At 43.3% G+C, this 20,248-nt stretch overlaps 1 protein-coding gene across 2 annotated transcripts in view; it reads right to left on the bottom strand.

Annotated features, from left to right (window-relative positions):
* Positions 1 to 18,099: 18,099 nt before the first annotated feature.
* The window catches only part of slc2a8 (solute carrier family 2 member 8), a 30,950-nt gene continuing 28,801 nt past the window's right edge, over positions 18,100 to 20,248 (bottom strand). The window contains exon 9 of one of the 2 annotated variants that reach the window (XM_048558761.2): positions 18,100 to 19,796. In XM_048558761.2, coding sequence (XP_048414718.1) covers positions 19,656 to 19,796 — 141 coding nt within the window. In that variant the 3' untranslated portion in view covers positions 18,100 to 19,655. The remainder of the gene's footprint in view (positions 19,797 to 20,248) is intronic. The other variant, XM_048558760.2, reaches the window with a different exon arrangement.

Below are 20,248 nucleotides of genomic sequence, written 5' to 3'. Positions count from 1 at the left end.
CTCCACTCACTTTAAAACTATGCCCTCTCATAATAGCTACCTCCACTCTGGGAAAAAGTCTCTGGCTATAGATTTTTATGTCACATTTTCAATGTACAATTGCAAGAGCTGAAATAGTCAAGAACAAAACGGAAAAGAAAGAAGCCCTGCATTGAGTTGAATTTGAACAGAAAAAGTACAATTTTATAGTTAACATGCATGTAACAAAAGTTATAGTAGATATGTTTTATATTATTTTTGGGGCTGTACAATATTATTTCCGTTCATTGTATTGGCTGTCTCTTTAAGCAGAGGCAAGAGGAATGTTATGATAAAATGACGATATGTTAAATGGTTAAAGTTTTGCATGTCGGGCTTCTGTAATTCCGCCTTGTTTTCTTGCTGTCACCTATGTGGGACACACTAAAGAAGCAGGATAGAAAATGCAAAATTATTCTTTAAAAGTTAACAAAGGAGGTAATTGATATAAAGATCTCTGCCAGGAGGCACTGATTGTATAAGAGTCCTAACCAGATAGTGTCAGCTGTGTCTTTGTTGACAGCACTCTTGCCTCTAAACCTCATGGTCATGCTTCAAATCCCAGTCCGTGGCTTAAGTACATAAATTTCAACATTGACAGTCCAGTACAGTACAGAGGAAGTGCTGCCCTGTTAGAGGTGCTGTTTTTTGGCTGAGACCTTAAACTTAGGCTCTGTCTGTTTTGTTGGGTGGTTGTAAAAATTTCAAGACACCATTTTGAAGAGTAGGATGATTATCCCCAATGCCTTGGCAAATGGATATCCCACAGCAATGCCCCACACAACGATCATTTGTACATCGTGCTGTTGATTGCATTCACAATTTTTAAGAGGTCTCCAAAATACAGATGTTAGTCTGTGATGCTGAAAAAAAACTGAACTGATGAAAATTTTGGTGCAAAAACAAAGATTCTGCAAACACTCAGCAGGTCAGTCAGCTTCTAGGGAGGGAACTGTCAAAATTTTAGAGTTGTACCTATTGCAAGTCCAAGAAATTGGGACAAATATTAATAGATTCAGGTAAAAGGAGGAGGAATGGTAAAGAGAAATGAAATAAATATATATGGATCTCTACTTGATGATGCTGCTCATTATTCTCAATCAAGTAACAAAAAAAATTAAAGGAACAAAATACTTGAAAGAAACGAAAGATTTCTGATTAGCTACATCAGTGGGAGGCCAAAGGAAAATGAGAGAAAATGGGCGAGTGGGTAAATTACAAGGAAATAACCAAATTTAATGTTTTCAGTGGCATATTGTATTTAGTTATGAAGATTGTCACTATGAATGTTAAATCTGTCTTCCAAATACCCCTCAAAACAAAGATTCCCCTCGAAAGGGAAATGCCTTCTGTCTTGATTTACAGGTTATCCCCATGTTACATTAAAAATGAGTTCCTGAATAAAATTGTTTTGTAAAACAGACACAATGATATGATTGGGGGTTATAATCCTGGGACAAGCCTTTTTGTTAATGCATTCTGATACAAATGTGTACTGCAATAATTTAAAGCTAAGGAAACATATAAAACAAGAACAATAGATTTATCCGATCAAGAGACAGCTATGAAAATGTATTTGATTAATTTGATTACACATCAGGCTGTGAATCTTTGTGTTACTTAGGGGAATGGATGAGTGGTGATAGAGGTGAGTTTTTATTCGAAGTTTGCACAAACCTTTTGGAAGGGGTTTTTGAGGATCATCAGCATTCTTTGAAGATTTCTTTGTAGTGGAACTTTTAATAACTTTTTTCCTGTGACATTGTACTACTCTACTGTGACTGATGCTTTGAGCATACATTAAAAGAATGCAGCTGTCAGACTGGAAAGTAACAATGTGCATATAATGGCATTTTTTTAAATAAAAGTGAAGTATACCAGAGCGCATAGAGGGGTGGTAGCATAGTAGTAATGTCACGGAACTAGTAGCCCAGAACTCTGGGCTAATGCCCTGAGGACATGGGTTTGAATCACACCTTGCAGTGGTAAAATAAATTTAAAAAGCTAGTCTATTTGCAACCATTGTCAACTATTGTAAAAACCCACCTGGTTTACATTCTTCAGGAAAGAAAAATTGCTGTCCTTAACTGGTCTGGCCTGCATGTGACTCCAGACCCAGAGAAATCTGGGCTTAATTAACCTCTGGGCAATAAATGCAGGCCTTTCCAGCAACGCCCACATCCCATCATTAAATGAATGATTATATTTAATACTTAATTTTATAACCTTGAGAGGGAAAAGCTCCACTTCATAACAAAAAGAAACTTGCCATGAATAACCCAAAGTGACCAGAGACAGCATAAACTAAATAAAGGACTTATAAATATGCAAAATCAGCACAGATCCTACTGAATGGGAAACATACAAGGCCACAAAGGGCCACAAGGCAGCTAATAAGAGCTACCAAAGGGTTAAAGAGGAAGCTTGCTAGTGACTTCAAAATCGGTAAGAAGGAATTTTATAGATATGTAAAGGGAAAGCAGGTGGTCAGCAGCAATGTTAGCCCAGTAAAGGCCGAAACTGGGAATCCTGTCAATGACTATAAGGAAAAGGCACACATTGTAAAATTACTCTGCCTCAGTATTTACTGTAGAAAAGAAGGATAGCATGCCCAATGTTGTCAGGGAGTTTAGAGTGGATTGGGAATGGGCGGAGTAAAATTAACGTAAGTAAAACAGTGCTAATGAGGAAATTAATGGAATTATAGAGTGACAAATCCCTAGGAAATGTTTCTATCCCAGGGTATTAAAGAGGAGCACATTGTAGATGCCCTAACTATGAACTTTCAGAATTCTCAGGGTGTAGAAGTCATCCCTCTGGATCTGATTTTTAAGAAAGGTGATATAGAAAAATCAGGGAATTACAAATCAGTTAGCTTAACATTCATGATGGGGAAATTGCTGGATTCGATAACCATTGATAGAATAACGGAACCTTGATAGGGAAAGCCAGCATGGATTCATGACAGACAAAGCTCACTGAATTTTTTGGAGAGGTAGTGGATAGGGGAATGCCTATGGGTGTAGTTTATATGGACTTCCTGAAGGCAGTTGATAAAGTTCCACATAACAGACTGTTAATTAAGATAAAAACTCACGGAACTGAAGTTACTAACATGCCTGGGTAATTGATTGAGTGGCAAGTGACAGATAGTAGGGATAACGGGTAAGTACTCAAGTTGCCAGGATGTGACAAGTGATAACCCACAAGGATCTGTGTTAGGGCCTCAGTTATTCACATCATTTGTTAATGACTTGGATAATGGCATAGAAAGTCAGAAGGCTGGGGGTTGATCTGATCAAAGTCTTCAAGATACTAATAGGGTAGACAAACTATTTCCACTGGTTAGGGATTCTAGAACTAGGGGGCTTAGTCTGAAAATTAAGGCCAAACCATTCAGGAGAGATGTTAGGAAGCACTTCAACACATAAAAGGATGGTAGAGGTTTGGATCTCTCTTCCACAAACAGCATTGGATGCTAGATCAGCTGCTAAATTTAATTTTAAGACATAATTATTTTGCTAAGCAAAACTGTTAAAGGGATATGCACCAAAGTTCAACCACGATCTCATTGAATGGTGGAACACACTCAATGGGCTGAATTGCCTACTCCTGTTCCCACATCAGGAACTATGGGCATTCTGACTAAGTTTGCAGATGATACAAAGATAGTTAGAGGGACAGGTAGCATTGAGGAGGTGGCAAGGTTGCAGAAGGACTTGGACAGGTTAGGAGAGTGGGTAAAGAAGTGGCAGATGGAGTACAACGTGGGAAAGTGTGAGGTCATGCACTTTGGTAAGAAGAATAAAAGCATGGACTATTTTCTAAATGGGGAGAAAATTCAGAAGTCTGAAGTGCGAAGAGACTTGGGAGTTCTAGTCCAGGATTCTCTCAAGGTAAACTTGCAGGTTGAGTCAGTAGTCAGGAAGGCAAATACAATGTTGGCATTTACTTTGAGAGGACTTGAATATAAAAACAGGGATGTACTACTGAGGCTTTATAAGGCTCTGGTCAGGGCACATTTGGAGTATTGTGTATAATTTTGGGCCCAATATCTCAGGAAGGATGTACTGACCCTGAAGTGGGTTCAGAGGAGGTTCACAAGAACAGTCTCAGGAATGGAAAGCTCAACATTGAGGAGTCTGGGACTATACTCAGTGGAGTTTAGAAGGATGAGGGGGAATCAAATTGAAACTTTCAGAACACTGAATGGCCTGGACAAGACAGATGATGCGAAGATGCTCCCATTGGTAGGAGAGTCTAGGACCCAAGTGCACAGCCCTAGAGAAAAGGGAAGTCCTTTTAGAACGGAGATAGGGAGAAACTTCTTCAGCCAGAGAGTGATGAATCTATGGAATTCACTGCCACAGAAGGCTGTGGAGGCCAGGCCATTGAGTACATTTAAGACTGAGATAGATAGGTTCTTGATTATCAAAGGGACAAAGGGTTATGGGGAGAAAGTGGGAGAATGGAGTTGAGGAACTTATTAGTTATGATTGAATGGTAGAGGACTCGATGGACCAAATGGCTTAGTTTCTGTTCCTATGTCTTACGGTCTTATGATCATAACCACAAAAAGTTCTTTGGCATTATTGGATGCAAGTTCGAAAATTATCATCCCAAATATTTATTTCTGTCATAGTCCTTCAATCTTCATACTTATATATGGCCCTCACAAATTCATTATATGTAGGCAACTTCCAGCAAAATCCTGCACCCTTTACTTTTACTGAAGTATATCAAAATGGGAGGGAAAAAACACCAGCTGCAAGTCTACACTCCTACATTTGGAGCAAAAGAAATTCTCCAGGTACAGAAAGGTAGCTGCAAGTTCTGTTTAATATGTAGACATTCACTTATCCTCATTCCAGGACATTCATTCACAGCTGCAGCTACTCTCTCCTGAACATGCCTTTCTCTCAGATTCACAAAGGGACTGCTAGACATCTACAGTGTTTATCACAGGTCAACTTGCAGACGAACTGTACCACAGTAATGGGTCTGAATGTGTATTAAACTTTTGACAAAGGAGTTTTATAAAATTGAAAAAAAAAACGCTCAGCAAGTTACTCATTATTCATGGATGCATTACCTGAATGTATAGCGTGCTAGTTGGGCCAAACAGCAATTCCTGATTGATTTAATGGAAATCTATATAGAACATTACAGCACAGTACAGGCCCTTCGGCCCTCGATGTTTTGCCGACCTGTCATACCGACCTGAAGCCCATCTAACCTACACTATTCCATGTACGTCCATATGCTTATCCAATTTATGTCCGTTCTTGAATAAGGAAATAAAGTTGCATATGGCCAGACTATCAGTGACGAAGGAGCGGTCAAACCTCACTTCAGAGGCTTGGGCACTAAATTCAGGCTGATAGTCACAGTGCAGCACTGAAAAAGTGAAACAGTATTGCAGGTACTGTCTTCTTGATGTTAAAATAAACTAAGGTCCTGAGATAGATGTGAAGGATCCCACAGCGCTGCCTAAAGAAATGTTGGGAAGTTCTGTGGCAGAACAATCTTTATTCCTCATTTCATACATTTAAATAGCTTAACTGGTAATTACACTGGGCTCTTTGACATTGGGAAATGTGCTATCAAAATGCAAATCTTCCTCTCTCTCACTCAACACTAAGCAAATCTCATGAGTTAGGCGCACAGCAAAAGCTTCATTCTGATTGCACCCAAAGCAATATTCCATTGCTTACGTCCAGCATCTGATGGGGCCCCACAATGTAATGTCCAGTTTATGTGAAAGCCAGCACTTCTGATGTAGTCACAGACTTCAGCACTGGACTGCAGGATTAGGTACTAAACACTTGCGGACTGCTAATTGAACATTCTTCTCACAATTTAAACAGCAGCTGACATGCGAAGACAGAAAGATTGGTATTTGTGAAGTACCAAAGAGCCTTCTGCATCTAAAACTGTTCTTTGAAGTACACAATTTGCAACTTTTTCCTAAGTGCCGGAGGCTGAGACAATCTCCCCATCAATCAACAGCACTGTCAAATTCACCTCCCCAAGTGGAATGGACAGTGTGCAATCCCTTTGCAGGTTGTCAAAACGACAATTCCAGCCAGATTTCTCCAAATATGGTCTAGTCATCATACCTGAACGTTGAATTTATCACTTGCCCAATGTCAACAAAGTCTGATGATCATTTTTACTCCTCTTGCATCTACAATGGAGTACTTTCTCCTTTGATCTAAAGTCACTGACAGCAAGTGTCCTATTATCGCTGGGTATTCACAGGATTCAGCACAAGAATGAGTTTAGTGCTAAATCCCCACCCAGAAGGCATTGATGTCTGGTTGGCTTCCAAGTTCTGGAAGGTTTCATCACATGATCTTAATGGCTCTGGTCCCACTCAAAGTCATTGATTACCAACATGCCCATTCTCACCGAATCCCATACGCTGTCAAATAAACAGGCCCTTTGCTATGCATTAGTTAAAAGTGTGTCTGTTTACTGACTAACCCCTCACGTTGGAAAGATGTTCAGACGGTAAATGATGCAGATTGAAATTACTTTGAAGTTTATTCTGGCTGCCACGAAACATATTTTTGAAAAGCTGGTGTGACTCAAGTGCAAGAGATAATGGGAACTGCAGATGCTGGAGAATCCAAGATAATAAAATGGGAGGCTGGATGAACACAGCAGGCCAAGCAGCATCTCAGGAGCACAAAGGCTGACGTTTCGGGCCTAGACCCTTCAACAGAGAGGGGGATGGGGTGAGGGTTCTGGAATAAATAGGGAGAGAGGGGGAGGCGGACCGAAGATGGAGAGAAAAGAAGATAGGTGGAGAGAGTATAGGTGGGGAGGTAGGGAGGGGATAGGTCAGTCCAGGGAAGACAGACAGGTCAAGGAGGTGGGATAAGGTTAGTAGGTAGATGGGGGTGCGGCTTGGGGTGGCAGGAAGGGATGGGTGAGAGGAAGAACAGGTTAGGGAGGCAGAGACAGATTGGACTGGTTTTGGGATGCAGTGGGTGGAGGGGAAGAGCTGGGCTGGTTGTGTGGTGAAGCGGGGGAAGGGGACGAACTGGGCTGGTTTAGGGATGCGGTGGGGCAAGGGGAAATTTTGAAACTGGTGAAGTCCACATCGATACCATTAGGCTGCAGGGTTCCCAAGCGGAATATGAGTTACTGTTCCTGCAACCTTCAGGTGGCATCATTGTGACACTGCAGGAGGCCCATGATGGACATGTCATCTAAAGAATGGGAGGGGGAGTAGAAATGGTTTGCGACTGGGAGGTGCAGTTGTTTGTTGCGAACCTAGCGGAGGTGTTCTGCGAAGCGGTCCCCAAGCGTCCGCTTGGTTTCCCCAATGTAGAGGAAGCCACACCGGGTACAGTGGATGCAGTATACCACATTGGCAGATGTACAGGTGAACCTCTGCTTAATGTGGAATGTCATCTTGGGGCCTGGGATAGGGGTGAGGGAGGAGGTGTGGGGGCAAGTGTAGCATTTCGTGCGGTTGCAGGGGAAGTTGCCGGGTGTGGTGGGGTTGGAGGGCAGTGTGGAGCGAACAAGGGAGTCACGGAGAGAGTGGTCTCTCCGGAAAGCAGACAGGAGTGGGGATGGAAAAATGTCTTGGGTGGTGGGTCGGATTGTAGATGGCGGAAGTGTCGGAGGATGATGCATTGTATCCGGAGGTTGGTGGGGTGGTGTGTGAGAACGAGGGGGATCCTCTTTGGGCGGTTGTGGCGGGGGCGGGGTGTGAGGGATGTGTTGCGGGAAATACGGGAGACGTGGTCAAGGGCGTTCTCGATCATTGTGGGGGGAAAGTTGCAGTCCTTGAAGAACTTGGACATCTGAGATGTGCGGGAGTGGAATGTCTTATCGTGGGAGCAGATGCAGCGGAGGCAGAGGAATTGGGAATCGGGGATGGAATTTTTGCAGGAGGGTGGATGGGAGGAGGTGTATTCTAGGTAGCTGTGGGAGTCGGTGGGCTTGAAATGGACATCAGTTACAAGCTGGTTGCCTGAGATGGAGACTGAGAGGTCCAGGAAGGTGAGGGATGTGCTGGAGATGGCCCAGGTGAACTGAAGGTTGGGGTGGAAGGTGTTGGTGAAGTGGATGAACTGTTCGAGCTCCTCTGGGGAGCAAGAGGCGGCGCCGATACAGTTATCAATGTACTGGAGGAAGAGGTGGGGTTTGGGGCCTGTGTAGGTGCGGAAGAGGGACTGTTCCACGTAACCTGCAAAGAGACAGGCAGAGCTGGGGCCCATGCGGGTGCCCATGGCCACTCCCTTAGTCTGTAGGAAGTGGGAGGAGTCAAAAGAGGAGTTGTTGAGGGTGAGGACGAGTTCGGCTAGACGGATGAGGGTGTCGGTGGAGGGGGACTGGTTGGGCCTGCGGGACAGGAAGAAGCGGAGGGCCTTGAGGCCATCTGCATGGGGAATGCAGTTGTATAGGGACTCAAGTGCAAAGTTGTTTCCAATCTTTTCAACTTACTGGCAATTCTCTAATATGAGCTAGCCTACTTCCAGAAGCACCTCTTCTTACACCTACACCATTCTACAGAGGGTTGAAGTGAAGCTATCTCAGAGGTAAATTTTGTCAAGCAGTTTGAAAAGAAACATTGGTTTGTGTAGAATAACTGATCAAAAGGTTCTATTTGGCTTTGTAGAAAAGAAAGTCAGTAAAATAATTACTTTACTCTAAATTTGTGAAAATGTCAATTTTTAAATAAGTTATGATACAAATACATTTAGGGTGCAACCAGGATGAATAGATGTTGTACTATTGCAGGAGTAATTAGTAACTAGCAAGCATCTTTCTGGTTAGAATTCAGTTGACAGCATTTTATGGCTTGGTCAATTTCACTTTCAACACCTCAGATCCATCAAATGAGAGGTTTTTTTTTAAAAGCTGGTTTGCAAAATCATCCACAAACTCTCAACTTCTATGACAAAAGGAGGGCATAGGTTTCGTATAGAGGTTGCGCTGATGAGAATACAGCTGTGAATGAGAGTAGATAGTAAGAACTGTTGATGCTGGAGTCTGAGATCTCAGTGTACAGCTGGAGGAACACAACAGGCCAAGCAGCATCAGAGGAGCAGGAAAGCTGATTTTGTGACAAAAAGGTCCTGACCAGAAACGTCAGCTTTCCTGTTCCTTTGATGATGCCTGGTCCGTTAACCAGGATAGATTGCTTCTAATGGAAAACTGTAGATTGTGAAGGGTAGCAGGTACAGGAACTGGAAACAGTGAGCACAGTGAGAACGTCAGAAACAAAGACACATTCCAGCGATCTGACATTAATGTCAACAGCTTGGAAAATTTCACAGCTGTTGCGTGATGGTACGAGCATCAACGTAATCCTTTGTGAAGAGACAGTAGAAACAGGAAGTATGTTTGCCCATGACAGGCTACTTGGATCTGTGAAATGTGTAATTAGCTTTCATTCGAAGTCAATCCAAAACTCACCAAAACTGCCTTCTTCAATGAGTGGTATTACCTTTTGAGTGTGGAACTCTCTGATCCCAACATACTTTAAAAATTATTAAATTTTAATTAGACGTTCTTCTACATTCGTCTTATATATTTAAAGTAAAAGCCAAGGGAAATAATACAAGTAGAAACCGAGCAGCTGCTAGCAGCATCAAGTACACCACTGGCAAGCATCCCCTGTCCTGCTGTTCTTTGAGGTTTTGAGCCATAGACACTGAGGTGTCTCCTCCAAGCTAATAAACACCTTGTGAGGCCTTGGCGTTTCTTTTTAAAAAAAAGGAACAATAAAAGCAGCCTGAATGGGTATAGTCAGATTTTAGCAGAACCAGGGTTTTAGTTTAGTTTTCAGGAGCACTTGGGGGTTTGAAGTTGCTATACATTTCTCTCTTCCCTCACAAAACACTGGAGGTCTCAGAGAATTTTCTCTCAATGCTCCTTCCTCATGTACTAGAGAACTACCTGTGAGATAATCTATTTTACTGAATTGGCCTTTGACAAGGGTGTGTTTATCGGATGTTGCTATATTGAACACTTGCTGTTTAGTAGTTAATTTTATTATTCTTTTAAAGTTTTCCAAGAGATAAAGTTAGACCAATTCTTTCTTCCTAATGTTGTATTTAACTGTAGGGAAAAAAAAATTAGGGCCTAGGCTACCTTCTTGATATATTTTAAGGAGGTTTGCTCTGGTCTATAACAACAGACAGGGAGAATATCCAGGGTTTAAAATATTTAATGAAAAAACCTTCAGTGAACAATTTGTTTTATGTCTATGAATAGGTAATAATTTACAGAGAGAAGCTGAACGATATGAGGTGATAAATAGGCTAAGACCTTTCAGTTCCCCCAACGTCAAGCTCATTTATGTCAACAGCCCAGAGAGAGTATATGAAGGATCATTCCACATTGCTGTCAATGCAACACTTCCTCAGCACTGAAATTCAAAATCAACTTTGGAAGGTATGTTTAAATCCTGGAGTGAGATTGGAAGATGCCTTTAATGTTTTCTTCCGGGTACTCATGTCCATTGTCTTTGTTTTCAGATCTGATACAAGGATATGCATTAAAAATAGCACAAATGAAGTGAGAGCAACAATCTGAACATAAGCAGAAATGATGGAAATTCTAACAAGTTCTAGCAAGTAGGATAGAATGTAACCTTTCCCGATCACTCCCTCAGTTTAGACACTTGAAACGTTCAGAACAATCAGTAGCAACTGGCTCAGACCCAGAGTTGATAGTTTTGTTTTAAAATCATCTTGATGTTACACTTAATCCTTCACGATGACCAGAAATATCAACTGCTTCCTCTGCAGATGCTGTCCAGCCTGCTGAGTATTTCCAGCATTTTCTGTTTTTAATTTGTAGATTGAACATCCATGATGTTCAGGTTTTGAGTTGAACCAAGTGCTTAGTCGAAATGCAGGGTGTACACAGAGTGTTAGGACATACAGGGTCACTAAAATCTGACTCACAATAAAACAGGGTAACTTTCTTTCAAAAAGGCTGCACCTACACACTACTTTGTGATTTGTTTATTTGAGAAGATAATTAAACTGAGAATGAGGTTTTAATATTTGTTTTGTGACTTTAGTTCAGCTAAAGCTGAATGGTATCGTTAAGTGGGGGATGGGGTGAGGGGTCTAGAATAAATAGGGAGAGAGGGGGAGGCGGACCGAAGATGGAGAGAAAAGAAGATAGGTGGAGAGGAGAGTATAGGTGGGGAGGGGATAGCTCAGTCCAGGGAAGACGGACAGGTCAAGGAGGTGGGATGAGGTAGGTAGGTAGGTAGGAGATGGAAGTGCGGCTTGGGGTGGGAGGAAGGGATGGGTGAGAGGAAGAACAGGTTAGGGAGGCAGAGACAGATTGGACTGGTTTTGGGATGCAGTGGGTGGAGGGGAAGAGCTGGGCTGGTTGTGTGGTGAAGTGGGGGGAGGGGACGAACTGGGCTGGTTTAGGGATGCGGTGGGGCAAGGGGAAATTTTGAAACTGGTGAAGTCCACATCGATACCATTAGGCTGCAGGGTTCCCAAGCGGAATATGAGTTACTGTTCCTGCAACCTTCAGGTGGCATCATTGTGACACTGCAGGAGGCCCATGATGGACATGTCATCTAAAGAATGGGAGGGGGAGTGGAAATGGTTTGCGACTGGGAGGTGCAGTTGTTTGTTGCGAACCTAGCGGAGGTGTTCTGCGAAGCGGTCCCCAAGCGTCCGCTTGGTTTCCCCAATGTAGAGGAAGCCACACCGGGTACAGTGGATGCAGTATACCACATTGGCAGATGTACAGGTGAACCTCTGCTTAATGTGGAATGTCATCTTGGGGCCTGGGATAGGGGTGAGGGAGGAGGTGTGGGGGCAAGTGTAGCATTTCCTGCGGTTGCAGGGGAAGGTGCCGGGTGTGGTGGGGTTGGAGGGCAGTGTGGAGCGAACAAGGGAGTCATGGAGAGAGTGGTCTCTCCGGAAAGCAGACAGGAGTGGGGATGGAAAAATGTCTTGGGTGGTGGGTCGGATTGTAGATGGCGGAAGTGTCGGAGGATGATGCGTTGTATCCGGAGGTTGGTGGGGTGGTGTGTGAGAACGAGGGAGATCCTCTTTGGGCGGTTGTGGCGGGGGCGGGGTGTGAGGGATGTGTTGCGGGAAATACGGGAGACGTGGTCAAGGGCGTTCTCGATCATTGTGGGGGGAAAGTTGCAGTCCTTGAAGAACTTGGACATCTGAGATGTGCGGGAGTGGAATGTCTTATCGTGGGAGCAGATGCAGCGGAGGCAGAGGAATTGGGAATCGGGGATGGAATTTTTGCAGGAGGGTGGGTGGGAGGAGGTGTATTCTAGGTAGCTGTGGGAGTCGGTGGGCTTGAAATGGACATCAGTTACAAGCTGGTTGCCTGAGATGGAGACTGAGAGGTCCAGGAAGGTGAGGGATGTGCTGGAGATGGCCCAGGTGAACTGAAGGTTGGGGTGGAAGGTGTTTGTGAAGTGGATGAACTGCTCGAGCTCCTCTGGGGAGCAAGAGGTGGCGCCGATACAGTTATCAATGTACTGGAGAAAGAGGTGGGGTTTGGGGCCTGTGTAGGTGCGGAAGAGGGACTGTTCCACGTAACCTGCAAAGAGACAGGCATAGCTGGGGCCCATGCGGGTGCCCATGGCCACCCCCTTAGTCTGTAGGAAGTGGGAGGAGTCAAAAGAGGAGTTGTTGAGGGTGAGGACGAGTTCGGCTAGACGGATGAGGGTGTCGGTGGAGGGGGACTGGTTGGGCCTGCGGGACAGGAAGAAGCGGAGGGCCTTGAGGCCATCTGCATGGGGAATGCAGATGTATAGGGACTCAAGTGCAAAGTTGTTTCCAATCTTTTCAACTTACTGGCAATTCTCTAATATGAGCTAGCCTACTTCCAGAAGCACCTCTTCTTACACCTACACCATTCTACAGAGGGTTGAAGTGAAGCTATCTCAGAGGTAAATTTTGTCAAGCAGTTTGAAAAGAAACATTGGTTTGTGTAGAATAACTGATCAAAAGGTTCTATTTGGCTTTGTAGAAAAGAAAGTCAGTAAAATAATTACTTTACTCTAAATTTGTGAAAATGTCAATTTTTAAATAAGTTATGATACAAATACATTTAGGGTGCAACCAGGATGAATAGATGTTGTACTATTGCAGGAGTAATTAGTAACTAGCAAGCATCTTTCTGGTTAGAATTCAGTTGACAGCATTTTATGGCTTGGTCAATTTCACTTTCAACACCTCAGATCCATCAAATGAGAGGTTTTTTTTTAAAAGCTGGTTTGCAAAATCATCCACAAACTCTCAACTTCTATGACAAAAGGAGGGCATAGGTTTCGTATAGAGGTTGCGCTGATGAGAATACAGCTGTGAATGAGAGTAGATAGTAAGAACTGTTGATGCTGGAGTCTGAGATCTCAGTGTACAGCTGGAGGAACACAACAGGCCAAGCAGCATCAGAGGAGCAGGAAAGCTGATTTTGTGACAAAAAGGTCCTGACCAGAAACGTCAGCTTTCCTGTTCCTTTGATGATGCCTGGTCCGTTAACCAGAATAGATTGCTTCTAATGGAAAACTGTAGATTGTGAAGGGTAGCAGGTACAGGAACTGGAAACAGTGAGCACAGTGAGAACGTCAGAAACAAAGACACATTCCAGCGATCTGACATTAATGTCAACAGCTTGGAAAATTTCACAGCTGTTGCGTGATGGTACGAGCATCAACGTAATCCTTTGTGAAGAGACAGTAGAAACAGGAAGTCTGTTTGCCCATGACAGGCTACTTGGATCTGTGAAATGTGTAATTAGCTTTCATTCGAAGTCAATCCAAAACTCACCAAAACTGCCTTCTTCAATGAGTGGTATTACCTTTTGAGTGTGGAACTCTCTGATCCCAACATACTTTAAAAATTATTAAATTTTAATTAGACGTTCTTCTACATTCGTCTTATATATTTAAAGTAAAAGCCAAGGGAAATAATACAAGTAGAAACCGAGCAGCTGCTAGCAGCATCAAGTACACCACTGGCAAGCATCCCCTGTCCTGCTGTTCTTTGAGGTTTTGAGCCATAGACACTGAGGTGTCTCCTCCAAGCTAATAAACACCTTGTGAGGCCTTGGCGTTTCTTTTTAAAAAAAAGGAACAATAAAAGCAGCCTGAATGGGTATAGTCAGATTTTAGCAGAACCAGGGTTTTAGTTTAGTTTTCAGGAGCACTTGGGGGTTTGAAGTTGCTATACATTTCTCTCTTCCCTCACAAAACACTGGAGGTCTCAGAGAATTTTCTCTCAATGCTCCTTCCTCATGTACTAGAGAACTACCTGTGAGATAATCTATTTTACTGAATTGGCCTTTGACAAGGGTGTGTTTATCGGGTGTTGCTATATTGAACACTTGCTGTTTAGTAGTTAATTTTATTATTCTTTTAAAGTTTTCCAAGAGATAAAGTTAGACCAATTCTTTCTTCCTAATGTTGTATTTAACTGTAGGGAAAAAAAAAATTAGGGCCTAGGCTACCTTCTTGATATATTTTAAGGAGGTTTGCTCTGGTCTATAACAACAGACAGGGAGAATATCCAGGGTTTAAAATATTTAATGAAAAAACCTTCAGTGAACAATTTGTTTTAGGTCTATGAATAGGTAATAATTTACAGAGAGAAGCTGAACGATATGAGGTGATAAATAGGCTAAGACCTTTCAGTTCCCCCAACGTCAAGCTCATTTATGTCAACAGCCCAGAGAGAGTATATGAAGGATCATTCCACATTGCTGTCAATGCAACACTTCCTCAGCACTGAAATTCAAAATCAACTTTGGAAGGTATGTTTAAATCCTGGAGTGAGATTGGAAGATGCCTTTAATGTTTTCTTCCGGGTACTCATGTCCATTGTCTTTGTTTTCAGATCTGATACAAGGATATGCATTAAAAATAGCACAAATGAAGTGAGAGCAACAATCTGAACATAAGCAGAAATGATGGAAATTCTAACAAGTTCTAGCAAGTAGGATAGAATGTAACCTTTCCCGATCACTCCCTCAGTTTAGACACTTGAAACATTCAGAACAATCAGTAGCAACTGGCTCAGACCCAGAGTTGATAGTTTTGTTTTAAAATCATCTTGATGTTACACTTAATCCTTCACGATGACCAGAAATATCAACTGCTTCCTCTGCAGATGCTGTCCAGCCTGCTGAGTATTTCCAGCATTTTCTGTTTTTAATTTGTAGATTGAACATCCATGATGTTCAGGTTTTGAGTTGAACCAAGTGCTTAGTCGAAATGCAGGGTGTACACAGAGTGTTAGGACATACAGGGTCACTAAAATCTGACTCACAATAAAACAGGGTAACTTTCTTTCAAAAAGGCTGCACCTACACACTACTTTGTGATTTGTTTATTTGAGAAGATAATTAAACTGAGAATGAGGTTTTAATATTTGTTTTGTGACTTTAGTTCAGCTAAAGCTGAATGGTATCGTTAAGTGGGGGATGGGGTGAGGGGTCTAGAATAAATAGGGAGAGAGGGGGAGGCGGACCGAAGATGGAGAGAAAAGAAGATAGGTGGAGAGGAGAGTATAGGTGGGGAGGGGATAGCTCAGTCCAGGGAAGACGGACAGGTCAAGGAGGTGGGATGAGGTAGGTAGGTAGGTAGGAGATGGAAGTGCGGCTTGGGGTGGGAGGAAGGGATGGGTGAGAGGAAGAACAGGTTAGGGAGGCAGAGACAGATTGGACTGGTTTTGGGATGCAGTGGGTGGAGGGGAAGAGCTGGGCTGGTTGTGTGGTGAAGTGGGGGGAGGGGACGAACTGGGCTGGTTTAGGGATGCGGTGGGGCAAGGGGAAATTTTGAAACCGGTGAAGTCCACATCGATACCATTAGGCTGCAGGGTTCCCAAGCGGAATATGAGTTACTGTTCCTGCAACCTTCAGGTGGCATCATTGTGACACTGCAGGAGGCCCATGATGGACATGTCATCTAAAGAATGGGAGGGGGAGTGGAAATGGTTTGCGACTGGGAGGTGCAGTTGTTTGTTGCGAACCTAGCGGAGGTGTTCTGCGAAGCGGTCCCCAAGCGTCCGCTTGGTTTCCCCAATGTAGAGGAAGCCACACCGGGTACAGTGGATGCAGTATACCACATTGGCCCATGTACAGGTGAACCTCTGCTTAATGTGGAATGTCATCTTGGGGCCTGGGATAGGGGTGAGGGAGGAGGTGTGGGGGCAAGTGTAGCATTTCGTGCGGTTGCAGGGGAAGTTGCCGGGTGTGGTGGGGTTGGAGGGCAGTGTGGAGCGAACAAGGGAGTCACGGAGAGAGTGGTCTCTCCGGAAAGCAGACAGGAGTGGGGATGGAAAAATGTCTTGGGTGGTGGGTCGGATTGTAGATGGCGGAAGTGTCGGAGGATGATGCGTTGTATCCGGAGGTTGGTGGGGTGGTGTGTGAGAACGAGGGAGATCCTCTTTGGGCGGTTGTGGCGGGGGCGGGGTGTGAGGGATGTGTTGCGGGAAATACGGGAGACGTGGTCAAGGGCGTTCTCGATCATTGTGGGGGGAAAGTTGCAGTCCTTGAAGAACTTGGACATCTGAGATGTGCGGGAGTGGAATGTCTTATCGTGGGAGCAGATGCAGCGGAGGCAGAGGAATTGGGAATCGGGGATGGAATTTTTGCAGGAGGGTGGGTGGGAGGAGGTGTATTCTAGGTAGCTGTGGGAGTCGGTGGGCTTGAAATGGACATCAGTTACAAGCTGGTTGCCTGAGATGGAGACTGAGAGGTCCAGGAAGGTGAGGGATGTGCTGGAGATGGCCCAGGTGAACTGAAGGTTGGGGTGGAAGGTGTTGGTGAAGTGGATGAACTGCTCAAGTTCCTCTGGGGAGCAAGAGGCGGCGCCGATACAGTTATCAATGTACTGGAGGAAGAGGTGGGGTTTGGGGCCTGTGTAGGTGTGGAAGAGGGACTGTTCCACGTAACCTACAAAGATCCCCCTCGTTCTCACACACCACCCCACCAACCTCCGGATACAACGCAACATTCTCGACACTTGCGCCATCTACAATCCGACCCCACCACCCAAGACATTTTTCCATCCCCACCCCTGTCTGCTTTCCGGAGAGACCACTCTCTCTGTGACTCCCTTGTTTGCTCCACACTGCCCTCCAACCCCCCACACCCAGCACCTTCGCCTGCAACCGCAGGAAATGCTACACTCGCCCCCACACCTCCTCCCTCACCCCTATCCCAGGCCCCAAGATGACTTTCCACATTAAGCAGAGGTTCACCTGCACATCTGCCAATGTGGTATACTGCATCCACTGTACCCGGTGTGGCTTCCTCTACATGCAGAACACCTCCGCTCGGTTCGCAATAAACTGCACCTCCCAGTCGCAAACCATTTCCACTCCCCCTCCCATTCTTTAAATGACATGTCCATCATGGCCCTCCTGCAGTGCCACAATGATGCCACCTGAAGGCTGCAGGAACAGCAACTCATATTCTGCTTGGGAACCCTGCAGCCCAGTGGTATCAATGTGGACTTCACCAGCTTCAAAATCTCCCCTTCCCCCACCTCATCCCAAAACCAGCCCAGTTCGTCCCCTCCCCCCACTGCACCACACAACCAACCCAGCTCTTCCCCTCCACCCACTGCATCCCAAAACCAGTCCAACCTGTCTCTGCCTGCCTAACCTGTTCTTCCCGCACCCATCCCTTCCTCCCACCCAAGTCACACCCCCATCTCCTACCTACCAACCTCATCCCACCTCCTTGACCTGTCCGTCTTCCCTGGACTGAGCTATCCCCTCCCTACCTATACTCTCCTCTCCACCTATCTTCTTTTCTCTCCATCTTCGGTCCGCCTCCCCCTCTCTCCCTATTTATTCCAGAACCCTCACCCCATCCCCCTCTCTGAGGAGTCTAGGCCAGAAACGTCAGCTTTTGTGCTCCTGAGATGCTGCTGGGCCTGCTGTGTTCATCCAGCCTCTCATTTTATTATCTTGGATTCTCCAGCATCTGCAGTTCCCATTATCACTGGTATCATTAAGTGACAGGTTGATAACTCTTTACACAATTTCCTTGTCTTCAAAGAGCAATTCCAACTGTTTTTTATTTTCATGAAGATTTTTTGATACGCTATTACATAATCTGCTTTATGGCGGTTGCTTAAAAAACAAAAGTTCATACAGCATGCAATGTTAAATTGTTTGTATTAGGTTTAGGAATGATCTAAGATTCGTCAAAAACAGAGGCAAAGCTCCCTGTAAAACAAGTAACAGGACATTTGTGGCTAGTACATTTCTCTTTACTCCACCCACTTCAAATCACTTATTGAGCCATGTTGTTAGGATCAAAATTCCTTTCCCTGCTTCACTATTGGTCGTGTTTGGTGAGGTGCAAATGAAACAATTATATCGCAGTCCATGTAACTGAAGCTCCTTATTCAACTGAGTTATCTGAAGCTCTCTAAAATGGATCACAAATCATCCAGGTTTTCTTCAGTCTATTCACACAAACACCTCCCTTGGCGGGTGAAAAAGATGAGCCACATATACTTGTCATCTAACCAAAGCTCACTCTCTTCTTGTTGGCAAACTGTTATCTGAACCTTTCTACTCAACTTGATAGGGATGGTAAAGGTTATTTTGTCAAGATATAGAATTACACTTTGTACATTAAAAGCAGTAAAATCCCAATTTTCAATGAAATAACTACAGTTGCCAGGTTGTACTCATGCTTAGATCAGGAAAGGCAATGCCTAATTAAAGAAGTGGATTAGACATACAACAACTTATAGATTCTATTATGTTCGATTTATTACAATATTGGCAAAAAATTCAACAATTTTAAAAACCAAGTATTTTATCATTCACATTTTATAACAAGCAAGGTAAACATGAAATTAACAACATACTTCATTTTTCTGACATTATTCAGTGAGGTAGTGTGTTAAATAGGGTTAAAAACAGAAAGTCCAAGGATGTAATCTTCTGTAAAACATAAAACTTATCAAAGCAACAAGGAATAAGTAGCCTTGTCAATTCTCTTCAATTTACAATAGTATGATAATTACACATTTTTGAAAGAAATTAGGCTTGCATTAAGTAGTTGCTTTGGATAATGGGCCTTGCTATTTGTTTTTAAACAAATTTACTGTAGACACTGTGGTAGCAATTTTGACTTTGAATAGTAGGGAATTGGGAGAAATGAAAACAGGCTCCTCATTTCCTGGTTCCAGTTTACACAATCCTTCAAAATTACCCCAAATAAATGTTTGTGTACAAACTTTGCCAGTTGAGATTCTTCCACCAAATGACTCATACAAATTTGGCTTTCTATAGTGACCATGCACAATTGTCAAAACAAATTTAAAATAAGATAAAATTTTAAAACAAAAATTTTAATCTGTACAGTACTATATTCACTTGTGTCCAGTCTTCTGTTTATATATATCAGTGCAGCATGACTTCCAGTCCTAGAATTTGCGTTTCGTGTCAAAACAGATTATAGGGGAAGATGAGCAGGGAACCAATACAAGGAAATAAACAATAATAAGATAATATATCGACAGTTGCAGTATCAACAGGGGTCCAGGGTTTGGTACTGTTTAATTACCACTTTAAAAGATTTGTATACAATCACAGGTATACAATATTGAATAAAAGCAGCTTTAAAATAATTGATTCATTTAACTGCCCTTAAGTAGGTGCTTTAAAATAGGCCTCAATTTGTTCCAATGTTCTCCCTTTTGTTTCAGGGACAAAGAAAATAGTGAAGAGCAGATTCATGAAACAGAAACTTGAAAAGAGCCAGAAGGTTCCATACTGGGTAATGTTTTCCTAAAACAAAATGGAATAATTTGAGATTTTCTGGTAAAATAAAAAAGTTATTTAAATACTTAAAAGAAACAAAGGATTATCCTAAATTTACGCATAAATAAAAGCACTGACTAACTTCATTAAGGGCATGACTTTTACTACAAAATGGGAGCAACAAATTTTATTCCTTTTTCAACATGTAGCAGCGATCTCCAGTGTGTGACAAGCAATATACATAGCTTATATCTGAATGCTGATATTTTTGACATCGCTCAAATCTATCTGTCAAAGAGTATAAGGTGGGAAAACGTAAGGTTGTAAGAAACCGTAACTAGGACCTGATCAACAACCTATTTCTCATCGGCTGGTATTTGAAGTAGTTTCTTTTTCATCATTTAGTGCTTTATCTTTCAAGTAAAACGTTCAGATATTGTTTCTGATTCAATGTCTGAATAGGCTGTTTGGTATCTCTC

The sequence above is a fragment of the Stegostoma tigrinum genome, chromosome 29, assembly GCF_030684315.1.
Source record: "Stegostoma tigrinum isolate sSteTig4 chromosome 29, sSteTig4.hap1, whole genome shotgun sequence".
Taxonomy (NCBI): domain Eukaryota; kingdom Metazoa; phylum Chordata; class Chondrichthyes; order Orectolobiformes; family Stegostomatidae; genus Stegostoma; species Stegostoma tigrinum.
The sequence above is the reverse complement of the archived record's forward strand: the minus strand, read 5'-3'. Positions and strand labels throughout refer to the sequence as shown.